Source organism: Protobothrops mucrosquamatus, unplaced genomic scaffold (genome assembly GCF_001527695.2).
Source record: "Protobothrops mucrosquamatus isolate PMUCROS unplaced genomic scaffold, P.Mucros_1.0 scaffold1717, whole genome shotgun sequence".
Classification (NCBI taxonomy): domain Eukaryota; kingdom Metazoa; phylum Chordata; class Lepidosauria; order Squamata; family Viperidae; genus Protobothrops; species Protobothrops mucrosquamatus.
In genome coordinates, this window is record NW_015387865.1 from 352,975 (window position 1) to 370,400 (window position 17,426).

Here is a 17,426-nt window from a genome sequence, read left to right on the forward strand (position 1 = left end):
AACATCCAGCCCCCCTCCACCTGGCCTGAGAGGAACAGTGAGGCTCCTCCAGTGGACCATGCCTTGGTACTTGCCCTGGTCCCACCCCCTTCTGCCAGAGACCCTCAGATCTGTCCCACTCCTGCCCAGGCCCCCACAGGCACCCTTGACGCGAACGATGTAGAGCTGGCCATGCCCACCCAGTAGACCACACCCACTCCATCCACGCCCACCAAGTAGGCTACACCCACCATGGCCACACACACACCCCCAAGGGCAACCGCAATGCTGATGCGGCCCTCGGTGAAATTGAGTTTGACACCCCTGCCCTACAGATTGTCAGTTGGATTCAGATTTGGGCTCTTCCTGGGCCTTCGAAAAATTTGGTCTTCTGGTGAAGCCATTCTTTTGTTGATTTGAACATATGCTTTGGATTGTCATGTTGAAAGGTAAAATTCTTCTTCATCTTCAGCATTTTAGCAGAGGCCTGAAGGTTTTATGTCAAAATTGACCAATATTTGAAACTGTTCATCTTTCCCTCCACTTTGACTAAAATCCCAGTTCCGGCTAAAGAAAAGCAGCCCCAAAGCATAATGCTGGGATTTTAGTCACATGTAGTACACAACCAATATTTGCCAGAAACTCCTGCGGCTCCTTTAATGTTGCTGTAGGCATCGTGGCAGCCTCTTGGACCAGTTTTCTTATTTTTTTTGATCAATTTTGGAGGGATGTCAAGTTCTTGGTAATATTATTGTGCCATATTTTCTCTACTTGTTGATGACTTGTTGATGAACCATGGATATGTAGGCTGCATACTGGAGTACAAAGGAGTAAAGGAGAGAAAACACATAAGAGTTAGAGTGAGTTTTGTAGTCTAAGAGATATATATTTTCAGAGAGCCATTTGCAAACATTCTAAACTACTTACTGAAAGTTGGCACAAATTCCATTAAGCAAGGTAAGCACAGATATGTCTCAATGTTCTTTTGTTTTTAGAAATGATTGCCTTCGTTGCCTTGCTATGTTTTGCTGCAGTGCTGCAACAATCTTCTGGAACTGTAAGTTTCATAATTTTGTATCACATATAACAGATTTAATACATACAGTACATAACTTTCTCCTCTTACAATTAATCATTCATTAAACTGCCTAATATGTGTTGGATTGTTCCATGTGTGTCATGTAACCTTGAGGAGCAAGAGGAAGAAATGTAGCTGAGTCAACAGTCAGTTAAATCTGAATCCAGCGCAGAATGTAATTTGAGAAAGCTTCATTAAACTGCCTAATGTGTTGGATTGTTCCATAGAATAGAACAGAACAGAACAGAATAGTTGGAAGGAATCTTAGAGGTCTTCTAGTCCAACCCCTTGCTCAGGCAGGAAACCCTATACCATTTCAGACAAATGGCTGTCCACTCTCTTCTTAAAAACTTCCATTGTTGGAGCATTCACAACTTCTAGAGGCAGGTTGTTCCACTGATTAATTGTTCTAACTGTCAGGAAATTTCTCCTCAGTTCTAGCTTGCTTTTCTCCTTGATTAATTTCCATCCATTGCTTTTTGTCCTGCTCTCAGGTGCTTTGGAGAATAGCTTGACTCCCTCTTTTTTGTGGAAACCCCTGAGATATTGGAACATTGCTATCATGTCACCCCTAGTCCTTCTCTTCATTAAACTAGATATAGCCAATTCCAGCTACTGTTCATGTTTTAGCCTCCAGTCCCGATTATCTTTGTTGCTCTTTTCTGCACTCTTTCTAGAGTCTCAACATCTTTTTTACATCATGATGGCCAAAACTGGATGCAATATTCCAAGTGTGGCCTTACCAAGGCATTATAAAGTGGTATGAACATTTAACATGATCTTGATTCTATTCCTGTTAATGCAGCCTAGAACTGTGTTAGCTTTTTTGGCAGCTGCAGCACACTGCTGGCTCATATTTAAGTGATTGTCCACTAGGACTCCAAGATCCCTCTCACAGTTACTACTGTTGAGCAAGGTACCACCTATATTATACCTGTACATTTTGTTATTCTTGCCTAAATATAGAATCTTACTTTTTTACTATTGAATTTCATTTTGTTAGATAGCGCCCAATGTTCAAGTCTGTCAAGATTCTCTTGTATCTTAAGCCTATCTTCTGGAGTGTTGGCTATTCCTGCCAGCTTGGTGTCGTCTGCAAATTTGATGAGTTCCCCATCTATCCCCTCCTCCAAATCATTGGTGAAGATATTGAAGAGTACTGGGCCTAAAGCAGAGCCTTGGGATACCCCACTGCATACTTCCCTCCATGTAGATACAGTTCCATATGTGTGCTGGGTGGTAGAAATAACATTGAGGAGCAAGAGGAAGAGAGGCAGCCAAGATAACAGTCAGATAAATCTGAATCCAGTGCAGAAATATAATTTGAAAAAGAGTCTCAGACAAGACCACTCTTAGTTCTCAGTAAAATGAAGGTTTGCAAGATTTTGTTGATGTGATACTGTAACATTGTAATCAAATGGAATTAGCATTCATTACTCTGCTTTCTTGGTCTGGTCAGTAAAGCTTGGTCAGTCTAACTGTTCACTTTAATTTGTAAATATATTCTAGGGCTGAACACCCAAAGAAAACAAAATCATGCTGAATGGGGCAGCCAAATAAATATAATTAAAACTGGCACATTTAATGAAAAGAATCTTACTAATTTTAATGTCCATGGTGTACTGTATAACAGAACTCAAGCCCCAGCCCTCTGGAATAGCCCCCCCCCCACACAACTGAGATTTGAGGGATCCCTACCCTTTTAAGCCTTCCGGAGGGCAGTGAAGACCTGGCTCTGCCCCCCTCCCCAAGTGTTGGGCTAGGATGGGGGTTCAATGAGGCTGCTTGGTCTGACACTTGGTGGGTAGGATTTTTTATTCCTGTTTCTATCAATTGTTTTGATCTGCTTAGGATCACTATATGAGATAGACAGCCACATAAGTTCTTTATATAAATGCATGAATGTCACTGCAGTATTCCCTTGAAGAATGGATGAGGAAAAAATGATTACGGTAATTCATTTTAACTTCATTCCGTGATCCCCTGTTTCCTATGTTTTGACTAGTCTCTTTCCAAATACATAGACAAATGAGGTCACTGTTTCATAGTTGTGGGTCACACTTCCCATTTGGGGCAAGTGAAGAAAGTTGCAGAGAGTAGAATGGTGATAGAAGGAGATAAGGCAAAGTCCATTCACAAGGCGTGAGCCAGTATTTCTGCTATTAAACTTACATTAGGGCTATTTTAGGGAATATGCGAGAGTTGTGTCCTTCCTGTCTCAGAATAGTGAGAAATCATGCCACCAGTTTTCAACAACGGTTGTAAGAGAGGTCCTCCTGGACCTGGAGAAAAGAAGTTTGGGTCTCCGTTCAGCCCTGAGGCCACTAGTTGCCTGTTCCATTTAAAGTCTTTTTCTTTTTTTTCTTTTTGCTTTCTGTCTTAAGGTTGATTTTGCTTCTGAGTCAGCTAACAAAAGAGAAACACAAAAGGAGATTCTTGACAAGCACAATGCTTTACGGAGATCAGTGAGACCAACTGCTAGAAACATGCTACAAATGGTAAGCTAAATATAATTGTATTTGTGTCCTTGTAAGAGAGTTTGCCAGTTTATGTCAGAGTGACATAAATGACACTGTCATGATATATGCCTCATCCCTTTCTACATGCATCACAAGATCCTGTGAGTGCTACTGTGTAAATTATCACAGAAGAGTCACACATGAACTCATCATGCAGGAACCTTGATAAGTTTGGGGAGGAGAGAATCTGCCCTGGGCACCTAATGTGTGGGGCTCAAGGGGTTGGTGCTTCTCCTCTCCTATTTAACTGCTAAATGAGATTGCTAGGTGAGCTTATCCCTCACCATGGAATGAGGTATTGGCATATGCTGATAATATTCAATTGCACGTGTCTGCCCTTGGCACATTAAGTGATGTCGTAGATGTTTTATTGTGGTGTCTGGAGACTGTGAGGGTTTGGGTGAGGAACAATAGGCTTCAACTGAACCTGCGAAGAGTGAGTGGCTTTGGGGCTTTGGACGCTCCAGTTCTGGGACTATGACATCTTTGCTGCCCTAAGCAGACTCTGTGCACAATCTGGGGATCCTCCTGGATTCACAGCTCCTGTTTGAGGAGCAGGTGGCAGTTATGGCTAAGAGGGTCTTCATAAACTTCATATTGTATATCAGTTGTGCCCCTTCCTAGATTGAGGGGCCCTGTTCACAGTCTCTCATGCCCCAGTCACCTCCCGGTTGGACTTTTTAATGTGTTTTACATGGGGCTGCCTTTGAAGAATACCCAGAAACTTCAATTGGTGCAAAATACAACAGCATGAGTAGTTATGTGTGTTCTTCATAGAACAAATAATATACTTCTGCTGAGCAAGTTGCCTTGGCTACCACTTTGTCTCCAGGCCCAAATCAAAATGCTTATTTTGACCTTTAAAGTCCTACATCAGTGGTCCCCAACCTTTCTGGCTTGGTGCCCCAACGCGGTGGGGGGGAAGAGGGGATGTTGGTGTGTAAGGGGCAGAATGAACCTTCATGCACAAACACAAGCACCTGCCACTCGCTTGAGGGGAGTTGCCTTCTCAAGTGCCCACCCCACACACTAATGGAGTTGCGTACCCGCTTGCTCAACCACCTCTCACATGAGTAGAGCTGAGCTCACACACACACTCACCTGCCACTTGCACAGCAGGTTATTGGAGAAACCACCTCTCCCCAATTAATCTTCCTGTCCCACTTCCTTTTGGCTATATTTTATAGTTGGTAATGTTTTTAATAATAACTTTTGCTGTTAATGTGAATTACTGTTTTTTAACTTTGTTGTATACCACCCAGAGTTTTGTGTTTTGTGAGAAGGGCAGCTACAGTATATATAAGGGATGGGGAGGGAGATCCAACTATTCAAAGCATGTTTTAGATATTGGTGTAACTTCGGAATTCTTAACTACAACAAGATTTGAAGGAATCAAAAGGTAGTAAACAATGATCAGAGAAATATTTTCTGCAAATCTAACATATGCTTTTTTTCCAATGACTGATTGTTGCTGTCAACTTCTATTCAGGAATGGAATTTTAATGCTGCTCAAAATGCAAAACGTTGGGCAGACAGATGTTCTTTTGATCACAGTCCACGACATTTAAGAACTGTGGGTAAGTCAGTCCAAAATCATAGTACAGTTTTAGCTGGTTAGTGGATTAATAGTACATTTCACATTAAATAACACTTACAATCAATCTTACTCTTCAGTATTAACAACAAGAGTACTATCTATGAATCACTTTGTACCACTCCCACGTAGATGATTGGGTTGGATTGAAATGTTGATAATTTTCTTAATTTCTCCCCCCTCCCATGGGTTTGCAGGAGAAATGATATTTGAACAATGAATTTGTTTATTTCTTTTTTATATTTATTACTACATTTATAGCCCACTATCCCCCATGATGCTAAAGATATTATCCTCACCACAGCTGTTTATGATGGTAGATGCTGAGCCCAAAGATGTTCAGAGATTTCCATGGTCAAGTGGAGAATTAAACCTTAATCTCCCTAATCTCAATACCACACTATGTATTAACGTATAGATGTCCCCACAAATTAGGGTATCTGGGCTCTAATTTATTCCAAATAAAATATATAATTTGATGTTCATCAGAAAACAAATTATTATCAGTTTGCACAATTAAAGGTTTTGGAAAAGCACCACAGTATGAAATCTGGGTGCAAAATGTTTATTTCCTTTCAATTTTTAGCAAGACGATTGTATTATTTCTGGAGAGATAAGAAATGCTCAACTATCTCCTTTCTGCTGTCCTTTTGCTTCTTTCGAAACATGTATTCACCTGTGATTTCTTGCTGTTTTTTTTTAAACCTTCCCCACTTTTAGGAAAATTAAAATGTGGTGAAAATCTATTTATGTCGAGTCATCCTTTCCCATGGACTAGAGTCATTCAATCTTGGTATGATGAAAACAAAAATTTCAAGCATGGCGTTGGAGCAAACCCACCAAATGCTGTTATTGGCCATTATACTCAGGTAGTACTTTTTTTGTAATCTTTGCCATTTCTATGTTCACCAAGTATAAATCCACAAAAATGAATAAAATGAAAAAGGTAGACTCCCTTGAATCAAGCTCAAGTTGTTGGCTGATCCTAAGCTAAACTAAGCCAGGCCTGATTGTTACATAGGAAAGCCATGGCTTGAAGTTAGACTAGAAAATTGAGAAAACATCCCACATAAAGATATTAATAAAACATTTTTGTGCTATGGCCAACAAAACCAAGCAACTGTGTCCTTACAATCTCTAAGTAATTCCATAAACATGAGCAAAGGAACATCCTGGTTAAGAGTCATAATCCCAGGATATGTTAAGGAACGGCAAAGCTAGACTAGGTTAAAGTGTTGCAATGTTTTTTGTTGTTGTTAAGTTCTGAGATGGTGTAAATGAAGGATGGCAAACATACTAAACATGTTATTTGTTATTCACAGATAGTTGCAGATCATAGCTTTCATGCAGCTAGGAAGGAAGAACTAGCTTGCTGTCATAGCACTTGACATGTGGACTGCTTTGGATGGGTGGGGCACTTTAGAAAGGGATGATCTATAAAGTTCAGGATGGAACAGTTTCATATTTTACATTTAAAATATATACATTTAAAGCACAGAGGATGAAGCCTCATTTGTTCTAATATTTCTTTGCTTCGGCAAACTTTTATATGAAATTATTGGAAAAGTTCTTTGTACATTCATTGCTATAGTGGTATCCCATTTCACTGGCTAAGATCAGACAATTATATATACTGCACCATGCTCACATTTGGGCTTATTTTCTTATATGCTCCTCTGAAGTCCATATGCTTATTATCAATATTACACTTCTAGCATGTCAACTGTGTGCATATTTTTATATCTACAGATAGTTTGGTACAGAAGTTACCTTCTTGGTTGTGCTGCTGCCAGATGTCATTCATCCTCATACAACTACTACTATGTTTGTCACTATTGCCCAGCGTATGTATCAACTATGATTTGTCTCATCAAGACAGAGAGATAGGAGAAGGAGAATGTTACAAAGAAAGAGGGGAAATGAAAGAGGGAAAGAAAACAGACATGAGGAGAAAGTCACATTTTCCCTCAATTCTTTCTCTCTCTAAAAAGCCAGGGAAATCCTTTTTTGCTCTCTCATAGAACTTGACAGGGTTTACTTCAGAGTCAAGTCTTCCCCTCCGACGGTGGTGTTATCTGCTCTCTCAAAATTAGAGACCCAAACCAGAGAGACCAAGACAATGCAACCAAGTCAATTATCTATTGATATGGCATGGGGGTTCAGGAATCACAAATGTAACTATAATAATATATGGCACCTTTCCGTTCATCTTTTTCATTCCAGAGGAAACATCATAGGTAAAATTGCTACTCCATATAAATCCGGCCCACCTTGTGAGGACTGTCCTTCGGCTTGTGTCAACGGACTATGCAGTAAGTTTTTTTTTTAAAGTCAATTATTATACTAACATTTGTAAAGATTATGCCAAACAGATTTTATTTGAAAAGCTGACCATCTCTAGGTAGAATAACAGGCATAATGGAAGATGGCCAGCCTCAAATCTATATGCTCCCACACGAGTGGTTGATGAGGCCAGGCAACTGAATCAGGGAAAACGAGGACAATAGCAGTCCATTTCAGCTTAGGAAGAACTTAAAATCCGTACCAGCTTTTTGTTGGATTTTGTTCAGGACTGATGAAAGTAATAATTCAGTAGCTGCATATAATTACTCTAATATATACTCTAAAATAATAATCTAAGTACTATTTTCATTTTAAAAAATCTTCAGCTATAAATCATCCTATTAAAAAAATACATATATTTGATTCTGAGTTCTAAAACTTTGCATACAATTGTAAAACAGTCCCTAGCAGTTGTACTTTTGGTGATATCTCACTTTTATTCATGTTTCCTCTCTTTTTAAAATTTTCAGCAAATCCTTGCAAACATATCGATCGGTACACAAACTGCGATAGTTTGGTGCAACAAATTGGCTGCCAGAATAATAATATGAAGTCAGATTGCCCTGCTTCTTGCTTCTGCCACAATGAAATAAAATAGCAGATCTCTCATTCAATGTTTGTTATCTCTGCCTGAAAAATCTAAATTCCTATTAAAATCATGGCATCTTTTAGTATCAGGAAATTCTTACTTTACATTTGATTTCATATACTTTGCATGAATGTCCTATGAATGTCTAAGAGAAATGTGAGCAGGAGTAGAGGCTAGGGATGAAAACTGTAAGTTCAAAGGATCACAGGAAAAACCACAGGCCTATGTAGCATCAAAAAAGGGCCACAATGCAAGGTTGATTAAAAAAAAAAAAATACTGAAGGCCTGAAAATAACATCACCAAAATTCTTTGCACTCCAACTATACCACAAGGATTTCTTAAATGCTTATATTAAAACTAATCTAGAACTGATCTGATGCCATTCATGCAAAGTATATGCCAGGTTTTGGTGTTTTTAATGTTTTAATAGGTTATTGTTCATAGTTTGATATGATTTTACATGATTTTTAATTTCTGATTGGGAGCTGCCCAGAATTGGTTAGAAGATGGGCAGTTTTATAAATGTTTTAAATAAATAAATTCTGTGCAAGAGCAAAGACTGTTCAATGTATTATGTATATGCATCTATATGTGAGTTTGTGTGTGTTTGTAATTTGGTGTAACAGTCTATCAAAATATTATAAAAATGTGACCTTTATAAAGCAGTCTATTATCCCTGATGACATTCTTAAACCAGACATTCAACCAAAGGTCTTCCTCGCTGTAGTAAATGTTTTTTTCTGCATAAGTTTTTTTAGGGTTTTCCTATTTAAAACAAGAATTTTTACATTAAAATCCACCTTGTAATGCAGAGCATAAACATCACAAATTCAATAACATTTGGAAATAAATATTGTTGTCAGACTCAACACCTACTGACAGTGGAGATATGTATATATGATTTGCTTAACAAATAAGCAAATGGAAATAGCCTTATATTGCCACCTTCTGTATGTTTTTAACTTCCCAGTCATGTCCAGCTTCCCATCCATCTACTAACCCAGTCTGACTCTGCTTAGCCAGCACAGGAATGACCCCATTTATGACTGAACTCTTTCCTCACTGAAAACAGAACTGCCAGTATGAAATTGCTGTTATACAAATCTATGGTGAGGCGAGTAGAGGGAAGGGATCATTTATTCTTCCTTCATTTATTTAGATATTTACTCTGATGGTACTTTAGTTCTACCTTATTACAATTATTGTGCTTGTGGGGGGGGGGGAATGGACTAGAGCTGTGAAGCCAAAGCTAAGATTCCCATCAAAGCTGCTAAATGTCTCACTCCCATGAATTTGGGAGACAGCCTTCAATTTAGTAGTTGCAGCTCTTTTTGTAGTGAGCTCCACACGGGGGAAATGGCTTATTGGGTTAAAGGGCTCTGTAGAACTGAAGGATTGGCTTTCAGAAGGTGGAACCCTGGAATCTTAAAAGACAGCATTCAGCATCATCGTAACTTCTTGCTTTTTTTATATCTCTTCCTGGTAAATCACTGCCTCTGTTTTACCTCTTCAGGAAATGCTTCCATTTTGTTAAGTGTCCTTGGGTGCATGTTAGAGTCCCACAAGTTGAGCTTTTCCTCCCTCTCCTCTTCAGAGTTAAGAGCACATGGGGCAAATGTACCTTGAGAAGAGATGAGCCTGGCTCCCCTTCCCTCTCCTGCTGCTAATAGTAGCTGCTGTTCTGTATGCAGGCATTGCAACTATTATTTAGTAATGACGCAAGGAACCTTGTCAGATGAGCAATCTCTTAGCAAACTATGGTGCATAGAGTCTGTTATACACTTGTGCGTCAGAAATGTGTTCAGTGAAGCAAAGAAGAAAGGGTGTGCTGAACTGTGCCTGGCAATTTTTCAAAAGTTTTCCTACCCTGTGAAAGAAGCTTCTGTTTTTCTGACTTATTCTCCGGGTGCTTGAGAATTTCTTTCAAATTTCTCCGGGTCATTCTTGAGTTTATTATAACACTGGAGCTGGTAATAAGAAAGTTCATGCTTTCTGTTATATATGTTGCATCATTCTGAAACCTCTGTCTCCTGGTGCTTCCTGGTTTGGAAAAGTTTAAGACCAGCATTCCCTTCCTTGTCTTCTAAATGCTGATTGTGCAGTAAAAGATTGCAGATTCAGAAACACACAGGCCAACAACCCTTGGCTACCTCATAACTTTAAAAAGTGGGGAACGCCCAAGTCCATCCTTGGGAATTTATTTATTGCAGTCTTTGTGCACTGCTTACTCCACATGGGCACTCAGCAGTTAAAATACACATAAAACATTTTAAAAGCCCATAGCCACAACATCAGTAACTAGAAATATCACAACAGCAATGATCTCATAATTAAAAAAAACCTCATTTCAATGATTACATCATAATAAAATAAAAATTATTGAATAAAACATCTCCAGTCTGTTTTGGCCACCTTTCTAAATAGCAGAGGGAGTTGGTACAACCCATATATTCATAGAGGTGTATGGCATCTCTTCACGGGGATGGAATTTATACAAAAAAACATGTACCTTCGTCACTTGATAACAAGGACTTTCAAACTTCAGTTAGTGCTGAATCCACTGGATGGGTCAAGTCAACCTAAAGGAAGTAGTCTCCTAAATGCTCAGAGGCCAAGTCATTAAGAGTACAGAATTATTGTTATCAACATATGCAAATATGTTGATAACAATACAATATGTTGTATGCATAAATAATCCATACACATACAGTACTGTACATCCACAAATTTATGTACAAACTATGTGGAATTTGGCTTGCCAACATGATTACAAAATATTGTAATGACTGATTATGTATGTGTGTTTGTATGTATGTGTACGTGTACACACACAATGTATACACACACACAAACACATATATATTTTACAATTTGGAGAAATGACCTGTATCCAATACATGGAAACACAAAACCAGTCATTACAATATTTTGTAATCATGTTGGCAAGCCAAGTTCCACATAGTTTGTGGAATATTTACTACATTTGTAAGTATAGTGGTCATTTCTACGGGGAACATCAGAATATACAATTTTATATTCTTTACAAAAGTTTTCTTGTATTCTATAAGGCCAATTGCCTTAAATATAATAACCATATACCTTATCTTTTCTCAGCAATTTTCATAGATTTTATAGGCAGAAATTAGCAGTAAAATCTTTTATTATTTTCACCTTATCATCACTGTTTAAGGACTGTAGACAAAGCTACTAATAAAAGAACAAGAAGCTAATTCAAAAGCAGGCCTACTTATAATTTATTTTAAAGGAGATAGATAAAACATATGTTTGCTGGGGGGAAAAGCTACAACGAGATATGACATACGTATTCCCAGTTCATACTAAAGTACAATATTTTTAATAAAAGGCTATGAAGGAATTCAAGCAAATATATGCCACTCATTAATTTGCAAGAAAATTGGGTACAAGACATAAAAAGACCGAAGAATGAAGTGCCTTGATAAATGGCAAGAGGCAGGAAATTGGACCTTCTAACATGGATAGCTCAGTAATTAGAGAGCAGATTTAGGGAAGAAAGGAAGGTCTTCCTGCGAAACATGCTGACACCAAGTTATAACTGAACTATCCCAAGGTAATTACAGAAGGCTAAAATACAATGAAGGAAGAGAAGCTACTTTGAGAAAGGCCCTAGATTGAGAATAAAAAAAAAACTGGAAAAAGGCAATGCAAACAAACTTGTGTATTGGTTCCAGTTTTCTGTTTCACTATCAAGTATCTTGAGAAGCATCCTAATTTAAAGACTGATATACCTTCACAAACAGTATAAGCAGTGGTGGGATTCAAATATGTGAACAACCGGTTCTCTGTGTGGATGCCATTTCTGGAAGTCCATTCTGGGCCTGGGCAACAAAAAATTAGCTACCGGTTCTGCCGAACTGGTGCGAACTGGCTGAATCCCACCACTGAGTATAAGTCTGTAAAGATTTGAGTTGGAAATTGTTTTCAAAAGCAATAACATCAATTTGATGAATTAATTCCATTTCCAAAGGAATCTCTGAAACAAATTCAAATACCAGAGTGAAATTTGACAGGTTTTGTGCACGCATGCACTTTTTCTGATGTTCCAAATGGATTCACACATCCAAATCAAGTAAATTTAATATTTCAAGTTGATCTGGAAATATAAATGGGGGTCAGGTCTGGTCCATATATAAATATGAAAAACTAAGTATTCAGCCTATAATTATAATGGTCTGTTCAATAATTGATAGGAAAACACAATGCAATTCAAGAATGATAAGAGTGACTTCCAGGGAGAGAAGAAATGGAGTGACAGTGAGTTTCCTCTGGCTTCACTGCAGCTACGCTGGAATTATTACACCTTTCTGAAGAAGGAACATTTCGCTGAAGCACAAATTCTGAAATGAGTGGATGTTAAAGATTCTAGTGCTAAAAAGAAATGTTCTAGAAGCCTTCTAATTATTTGAGGGTTTTCAGATATTTCTACCAAAGACTTCAAGATAACATATCTGGATTCTCTGCAAACATATCCACGCAAGAATCCTATGAGATGAGTAGGACATTATTTACTGCAAATTACCTAATCCCTTTCAGGAATCTGAATTATTTTGCCAAAAATATTCTGCATTTTTATTACCTTATAATAATTTGATTGTCCTATTGACCACTCAGCATTTCCACTTGTTATTTAAGGAGAGATTTTTAACTCAGCTATCTTGGATTCTTATCCTTACTGTTCTATTTCTTGCCTCTCAGATGATAAAATTTGCGACCGTATTATAGGCCAAATATTGAAATATTCAAGAACTTTTTCTTTGAGAGCCTTTCTCTTTTACCATTGGCTGTGAACACAATCCATGTGGTATAGCTGAACAAATCCAGACCAAGAATAAATAGGCTTTATTTACTGAAAAAAGAAGAGTATGTGAGGTTGCAGTTTTAGGAACCACACTTTCAAATGTTAGAAAACAAAGAAGTGGGTGGGCCTAAAACAATATTAAATGTAATTAAATACAAATAAGATTAAAATTAACCAAATATTAATATGATTACTTATCAGGTATTTAAGGAAGCCACACTAAACTTTCCAGTTGCACCCAAGGCTTTGCAGATCTCTCTATGAATCTGAAACTGAGGAAATGCTATCTTGCTAAAAGATAGAGAAATTTTACCTGAGATGAGACTTAAACTAGAGGTTTTCTGACGTGTAAGGCAGTCACTGAACCACATCACTTTTAATTATTAGCTGTACCGGTTTCTCCGATTCCCTTCTACTTTCTCATATGACCTTCTGTATTCTGACATGTTATATGACAAAATGAACAGCTCCTTTTACTTCAAGTGGCTGAAAATTAAAGAAAAGCCACTAGATGGCAGCCCATCACTTCTTTTATTTTTCTGTAGGCAGAAAAGTTAAGAGGCCTACATAGGTTGTAGAGCTGTCAGAACAACTCTGATAACTGAAGTCATGCTCTTTTAAGTTAGCCTTTAGTGGAACTGTGGTTAATTTTCTAATAAGGCAAATAAAGAGATGTGAGGAGTAGGAGTGTAAAAAATTCCCAATATGGGTTCCAGTGGAAGAAAATTGGGTGGCTGTGTCAGAGCAGATTCCACCTGGTACTGTCAGCAGGGAACAGATTCCCCAAAATCCATCATTTCCTCCTCAAAAATTACTTTACTTGGTAAATATGAATACTTGGAAAATATGAATCCCCAAAAAACTGTAAAAAGAGTTTGAAAAAGGTGCATGTAAAAGAGTGCTCAATACTTTCTGCATACAATGTAAATATTAGGAATAATTATGTGTAAAAATACACACACACACACATACATGTTATTATCTTTTGGAGCCAGCAACATTTTGCAAAGCAAGCAAAATAAGAACTAAGAATATATGCAAAGTTAGAAACAGTAACTTATAGCCTGCCTATGTGATATTTGGGCACATAGTTAGGCTGCTAATGAATGCACACAGTAAAAGGGCCCTATGCTAGCATTCAGAAAGATACCAGTTTTGAAAATGTATTGTGATCAGTTTTTGTACAGTACGATAGAAACCAGCTCAGAGTTATGCAATATTCTCTGCCACTTCCCATACCTTCCTTGGGAGAATCTCTTTTACAAATATTAATTCCTTGGTTTGTACAATTTTTCCACATTTCATAGTACCTTAAACAGATAGGGGGAAAGTACTGCCTTAAGCAATTTAATTTTATGTCATGCAAATTGTTAAATTATTCCTTCTGAGCATTCACTTCAACTGTGCATAGGTACATAATTTATATTCAATAATCCAGAAAGGGGAAAAAAATAGTGCAGCATACAACTGATTTTAAAAGCTTCAGTCAGCTGGAACTGGATAAATCCAGGCACAGGCTTTGAGTAAGATTCTGATTTCTAGTCCCACCTTGGGCCAGTCACGTATCTCAGCCCTAGGAAGGAGGCAACAGCAAATCACTTTGAAAATACCAAAAAAATCTCCAGGTAATCTTTGAAAATTGAAGACAATTGAACAGGAGAAACAAAGAAAACCTTCATGGTGTATGCGGACAGAATAAGTCTGCATAAAAAAGCATGATTGCGTATTTAAAATATTTATTTATCATAGCATCACTGGAACCATAACAAAATCATCTTTCTTATTCACTATGTCCATGTGCAAATTAATATCTATATGTGGGTGTCTAATTTTACTATAGACTCCGTATGGACCTGAAAACTACCACTAGAGGGGGCCCTGGCATTCATAGGCAAAGAAAGTGACCTTTTCCATCATATACCAGAGAGTGCAAAAGATGTCAACTGCTCTAGTTTTTATTTTATTGTTACTTTTTTTAAGTGTTAAAACAGTGCAATAAAATAAATGGTAGTTTTATTAGCGATAACACTTTTTCCCAGAGCTAGAAATTATTCAGTATTGGAAGAATTTAGTTTTTATTTTTGCATGTGTTGTGACATGCTGATTTACAGTGTAAAAATAGTCAAAATTGCCTTGAAGCTCCATTGGTCATCTCTCCAATAACGGATATGGCACAACAAGAAAAAGAAAATAGGACATAATTTGTGATAAGGGAAGTCTTCCTCCACTATATAATCCCTCAGTCACATGCATCGATCTTAATGCATTTGTTGCATTAGGAAAAAAAACAGTTGACAGGCTAGGAAACATATTTTTAACATAATGAAACATTTCATTCTTCACAAATGTAAAATTCCCACCACACAAACTTTGCGATTTCTATCCTTCAAATTAAGAATTAGACACTTGGGCTACTCTTTTTGAGTACTGTAATTTATTTATAGCTAAGGAATCATAAATGTAGCTAAGATAATAGACGTATTTCACATATGATGATGATGAGTCATGAAGTCACTTTTAACTCTTAGCAACCACACAGATATTCTCCAGGGGATCTGTTCCCAACCTGGTCCTTCAGGTCTTCCAATGGGTATACCCATTGCCATACCATTGTAACTGAGTTCATCTACCTTGCTGGTGCTCTTCTTTTTTCTTCTACCATTCCCAGAATTATAGATTTATGCAGAGAACTTAATGCATACAAAGAATCATAATTTGATTTTTTGTGTGCATTGAGTTAGAACTCTGGGTTGATTTGTTCAGCCATACATTTGTTTATTTTCTTCCCTATCCAAAACATTCTCAACAGTTTTCTTCAGCATCAAAATTCTTTAAGGCTGATCACTATATTTGTTATCATTAATTTGATCCTTCTTTATATTTAATCTTAATCTTATTGTTATTCTCTCCTCCTTACATTCATTGCTACACTTGGCAGATCATTTACATTGTCAGTTACAGCATAGCAGTTTATATAGAAGGTTCTTTCACCAATTTTAAAACTACACTCGTCTTCTTCCATTCCTGAATTTATATTCCACATACAGGTTGAATAAATAAGGCTAAAATTCATGAGAAAAGTAAGGTGCTGAACCTAGGCAGAAAAACCAAATGCACAGTTATAAAATAGGTGATATCTGACTCAGCAGTAGTAACTGTGAGAGGGATCTAGGTGATCTAGTGGACCATCATTTAAGTATGTTCCAGCAGTATGGTGCAGCTGCCAAAAAAGCTAATACAGTCCTAGGTTGCGTCAACAGAGAAATAGTATCAAGATCACAAGAAGTGATAGTTCTGCTGTATAATGCACAGGTAAGACCACACTTGCAATACTGTATCCAGTTCTGGTCACCACAAAACAAAAAAGACGTGAGAAACTAGAAAGAGTGCAGAGAAGAGTAACAATGATAAGGAGTCTGTAATGGAACTAGATATGTCTAATCTATTAAAGAGAAGGACTAGGGGTGCCGTGATAGCTATATTTCAGTATTTGAGGGGCTGTCATAAAGAAGAGAGGGTGGACTTATTCTCCAAAGCACAGGGCAGGACAAGGGTTAATGAAAACTCGTTAAAAAGATATCTAATCTGGAACTAAGAAGAAATTAGTGACAATCAATGGAGCAGGTTGCCTCTTAGAGCTATCTGTGCTCCATTGCTGGAGCTTTTCAGGAAAAGATTGGATGACCATTTGTTATTATGGAATAAGGCTCCCTTGGGCAAGGGATTGGATTAGAAGATCACCGAAGTCCCTTCCATGATTCTTTTCCAACCTGGAGGCAGTCTGCTTCATCATGTTCTGTCTGTACTTTGGCTTCCTGGCCTGTGTACAAATTTCACATGAGGAAATAAAGTATTCAGCACATTCCACAGGTTGACATGATAGACACGATGAAATACTTTTTTATAATCAATAAAGCACATGCTGACATCTTTTTGGTATTATTTGGTATTGTAATGGTACGTGGGAATGATTTGGGAGACAGAAGGAAGAACTGAAGCCCAGTCAAGGGTGTGTCAAATGAAATCTGAGTCTGAAGGAGGGATGGGGTGGAGAAAGCATCTCAGAAGGGACCCTCCCTAATTTTCAGGAAAGTAAAAGTAAGGGAGGGTAGAAGTACTTTCGCATTCTTATATTGTGACCTTACATTATAGGTAGTGTAAATACTCATGGTTGGTGCTTCTTGCCCAGACTCCCTCAAAAAGTTGACATTAATCTTGCACTTCTGAAAATGCTTCTCCCTTGTATGGATGTTGTAATATTGCTTTTTATCTCTTCTAAGAGGATTTTGTCTTTCTTGACTTTGGCATCTCTTCTCTTCTTGGCAATTTCCATGGCTTGCTCTGACATATATTTTCTTCTGCTTCTTGATCTTTGGCAGTCTCAGCTCACATTCATCTAACAATTTAAGTTCATTCCCCAATTCCCGTGTTTCTCTGTCAGTGAAGTTCATGACTTCAAAGCTATTCCTAATGTTCCCCTTAAAAG

The 17,426-nt window shown here is 37.7% G+C and overlaps 1 protein-coding gene across 1 annotated transcript; it reads left to right on the forward strand.

The window, feature by feature from the left end:
* Positions 1–976: 976 nt before the first annotated feature.
* On the forward strand, positions 977–8,408 carry LOC107293725 (serotriflin). Its single transcript, XM_015822886.1, has 7 exons — positions 977–1,036; positions 3,442–3,555; positions 5,066–5,153; positions 5,891–6,039; positions 6,920–7,014; positions 7,394–7,482; positions 7,984–8,408. The coding sequence occupies exons 1-7, from the start codon at positions 977–979 to the stop codon at positions 8,109–8,111; spliced, it is 723 nt and encodes a 240-aa protein (XP_015678372.1). The 3' UTR covers positions 8,112–8,408.
* The last annotated feature ends 9,018 nt before the right edge of the window (positions 8,409–17,426 follow it).

Excerpts from the sequence above, each read along its gene's own strand:
- LOC107293725 (XM_015822886.1), top strand. The coding sequence starts at position 977 with ATGATTGCCTTCGTTGCCTTGCTATGTTTTGCTGCAGTGCTGCAACAA. Across the intron at positions 1,037-3,441 it reads TGCAACAATCTTCTGGAACT|GTTGATTTTGCTTCTGAGTC; the intron begins GTAAGTTTCATA and ends TTCTGTCTTAAG. Across the intron at positions 3,556-5,065 it reads CTAGAAACATGCTACAAATG|GAATGGAATTTTAATGCTGC; the intron begins GTAAGCTAAATA and ends ACTTCTATTCAG.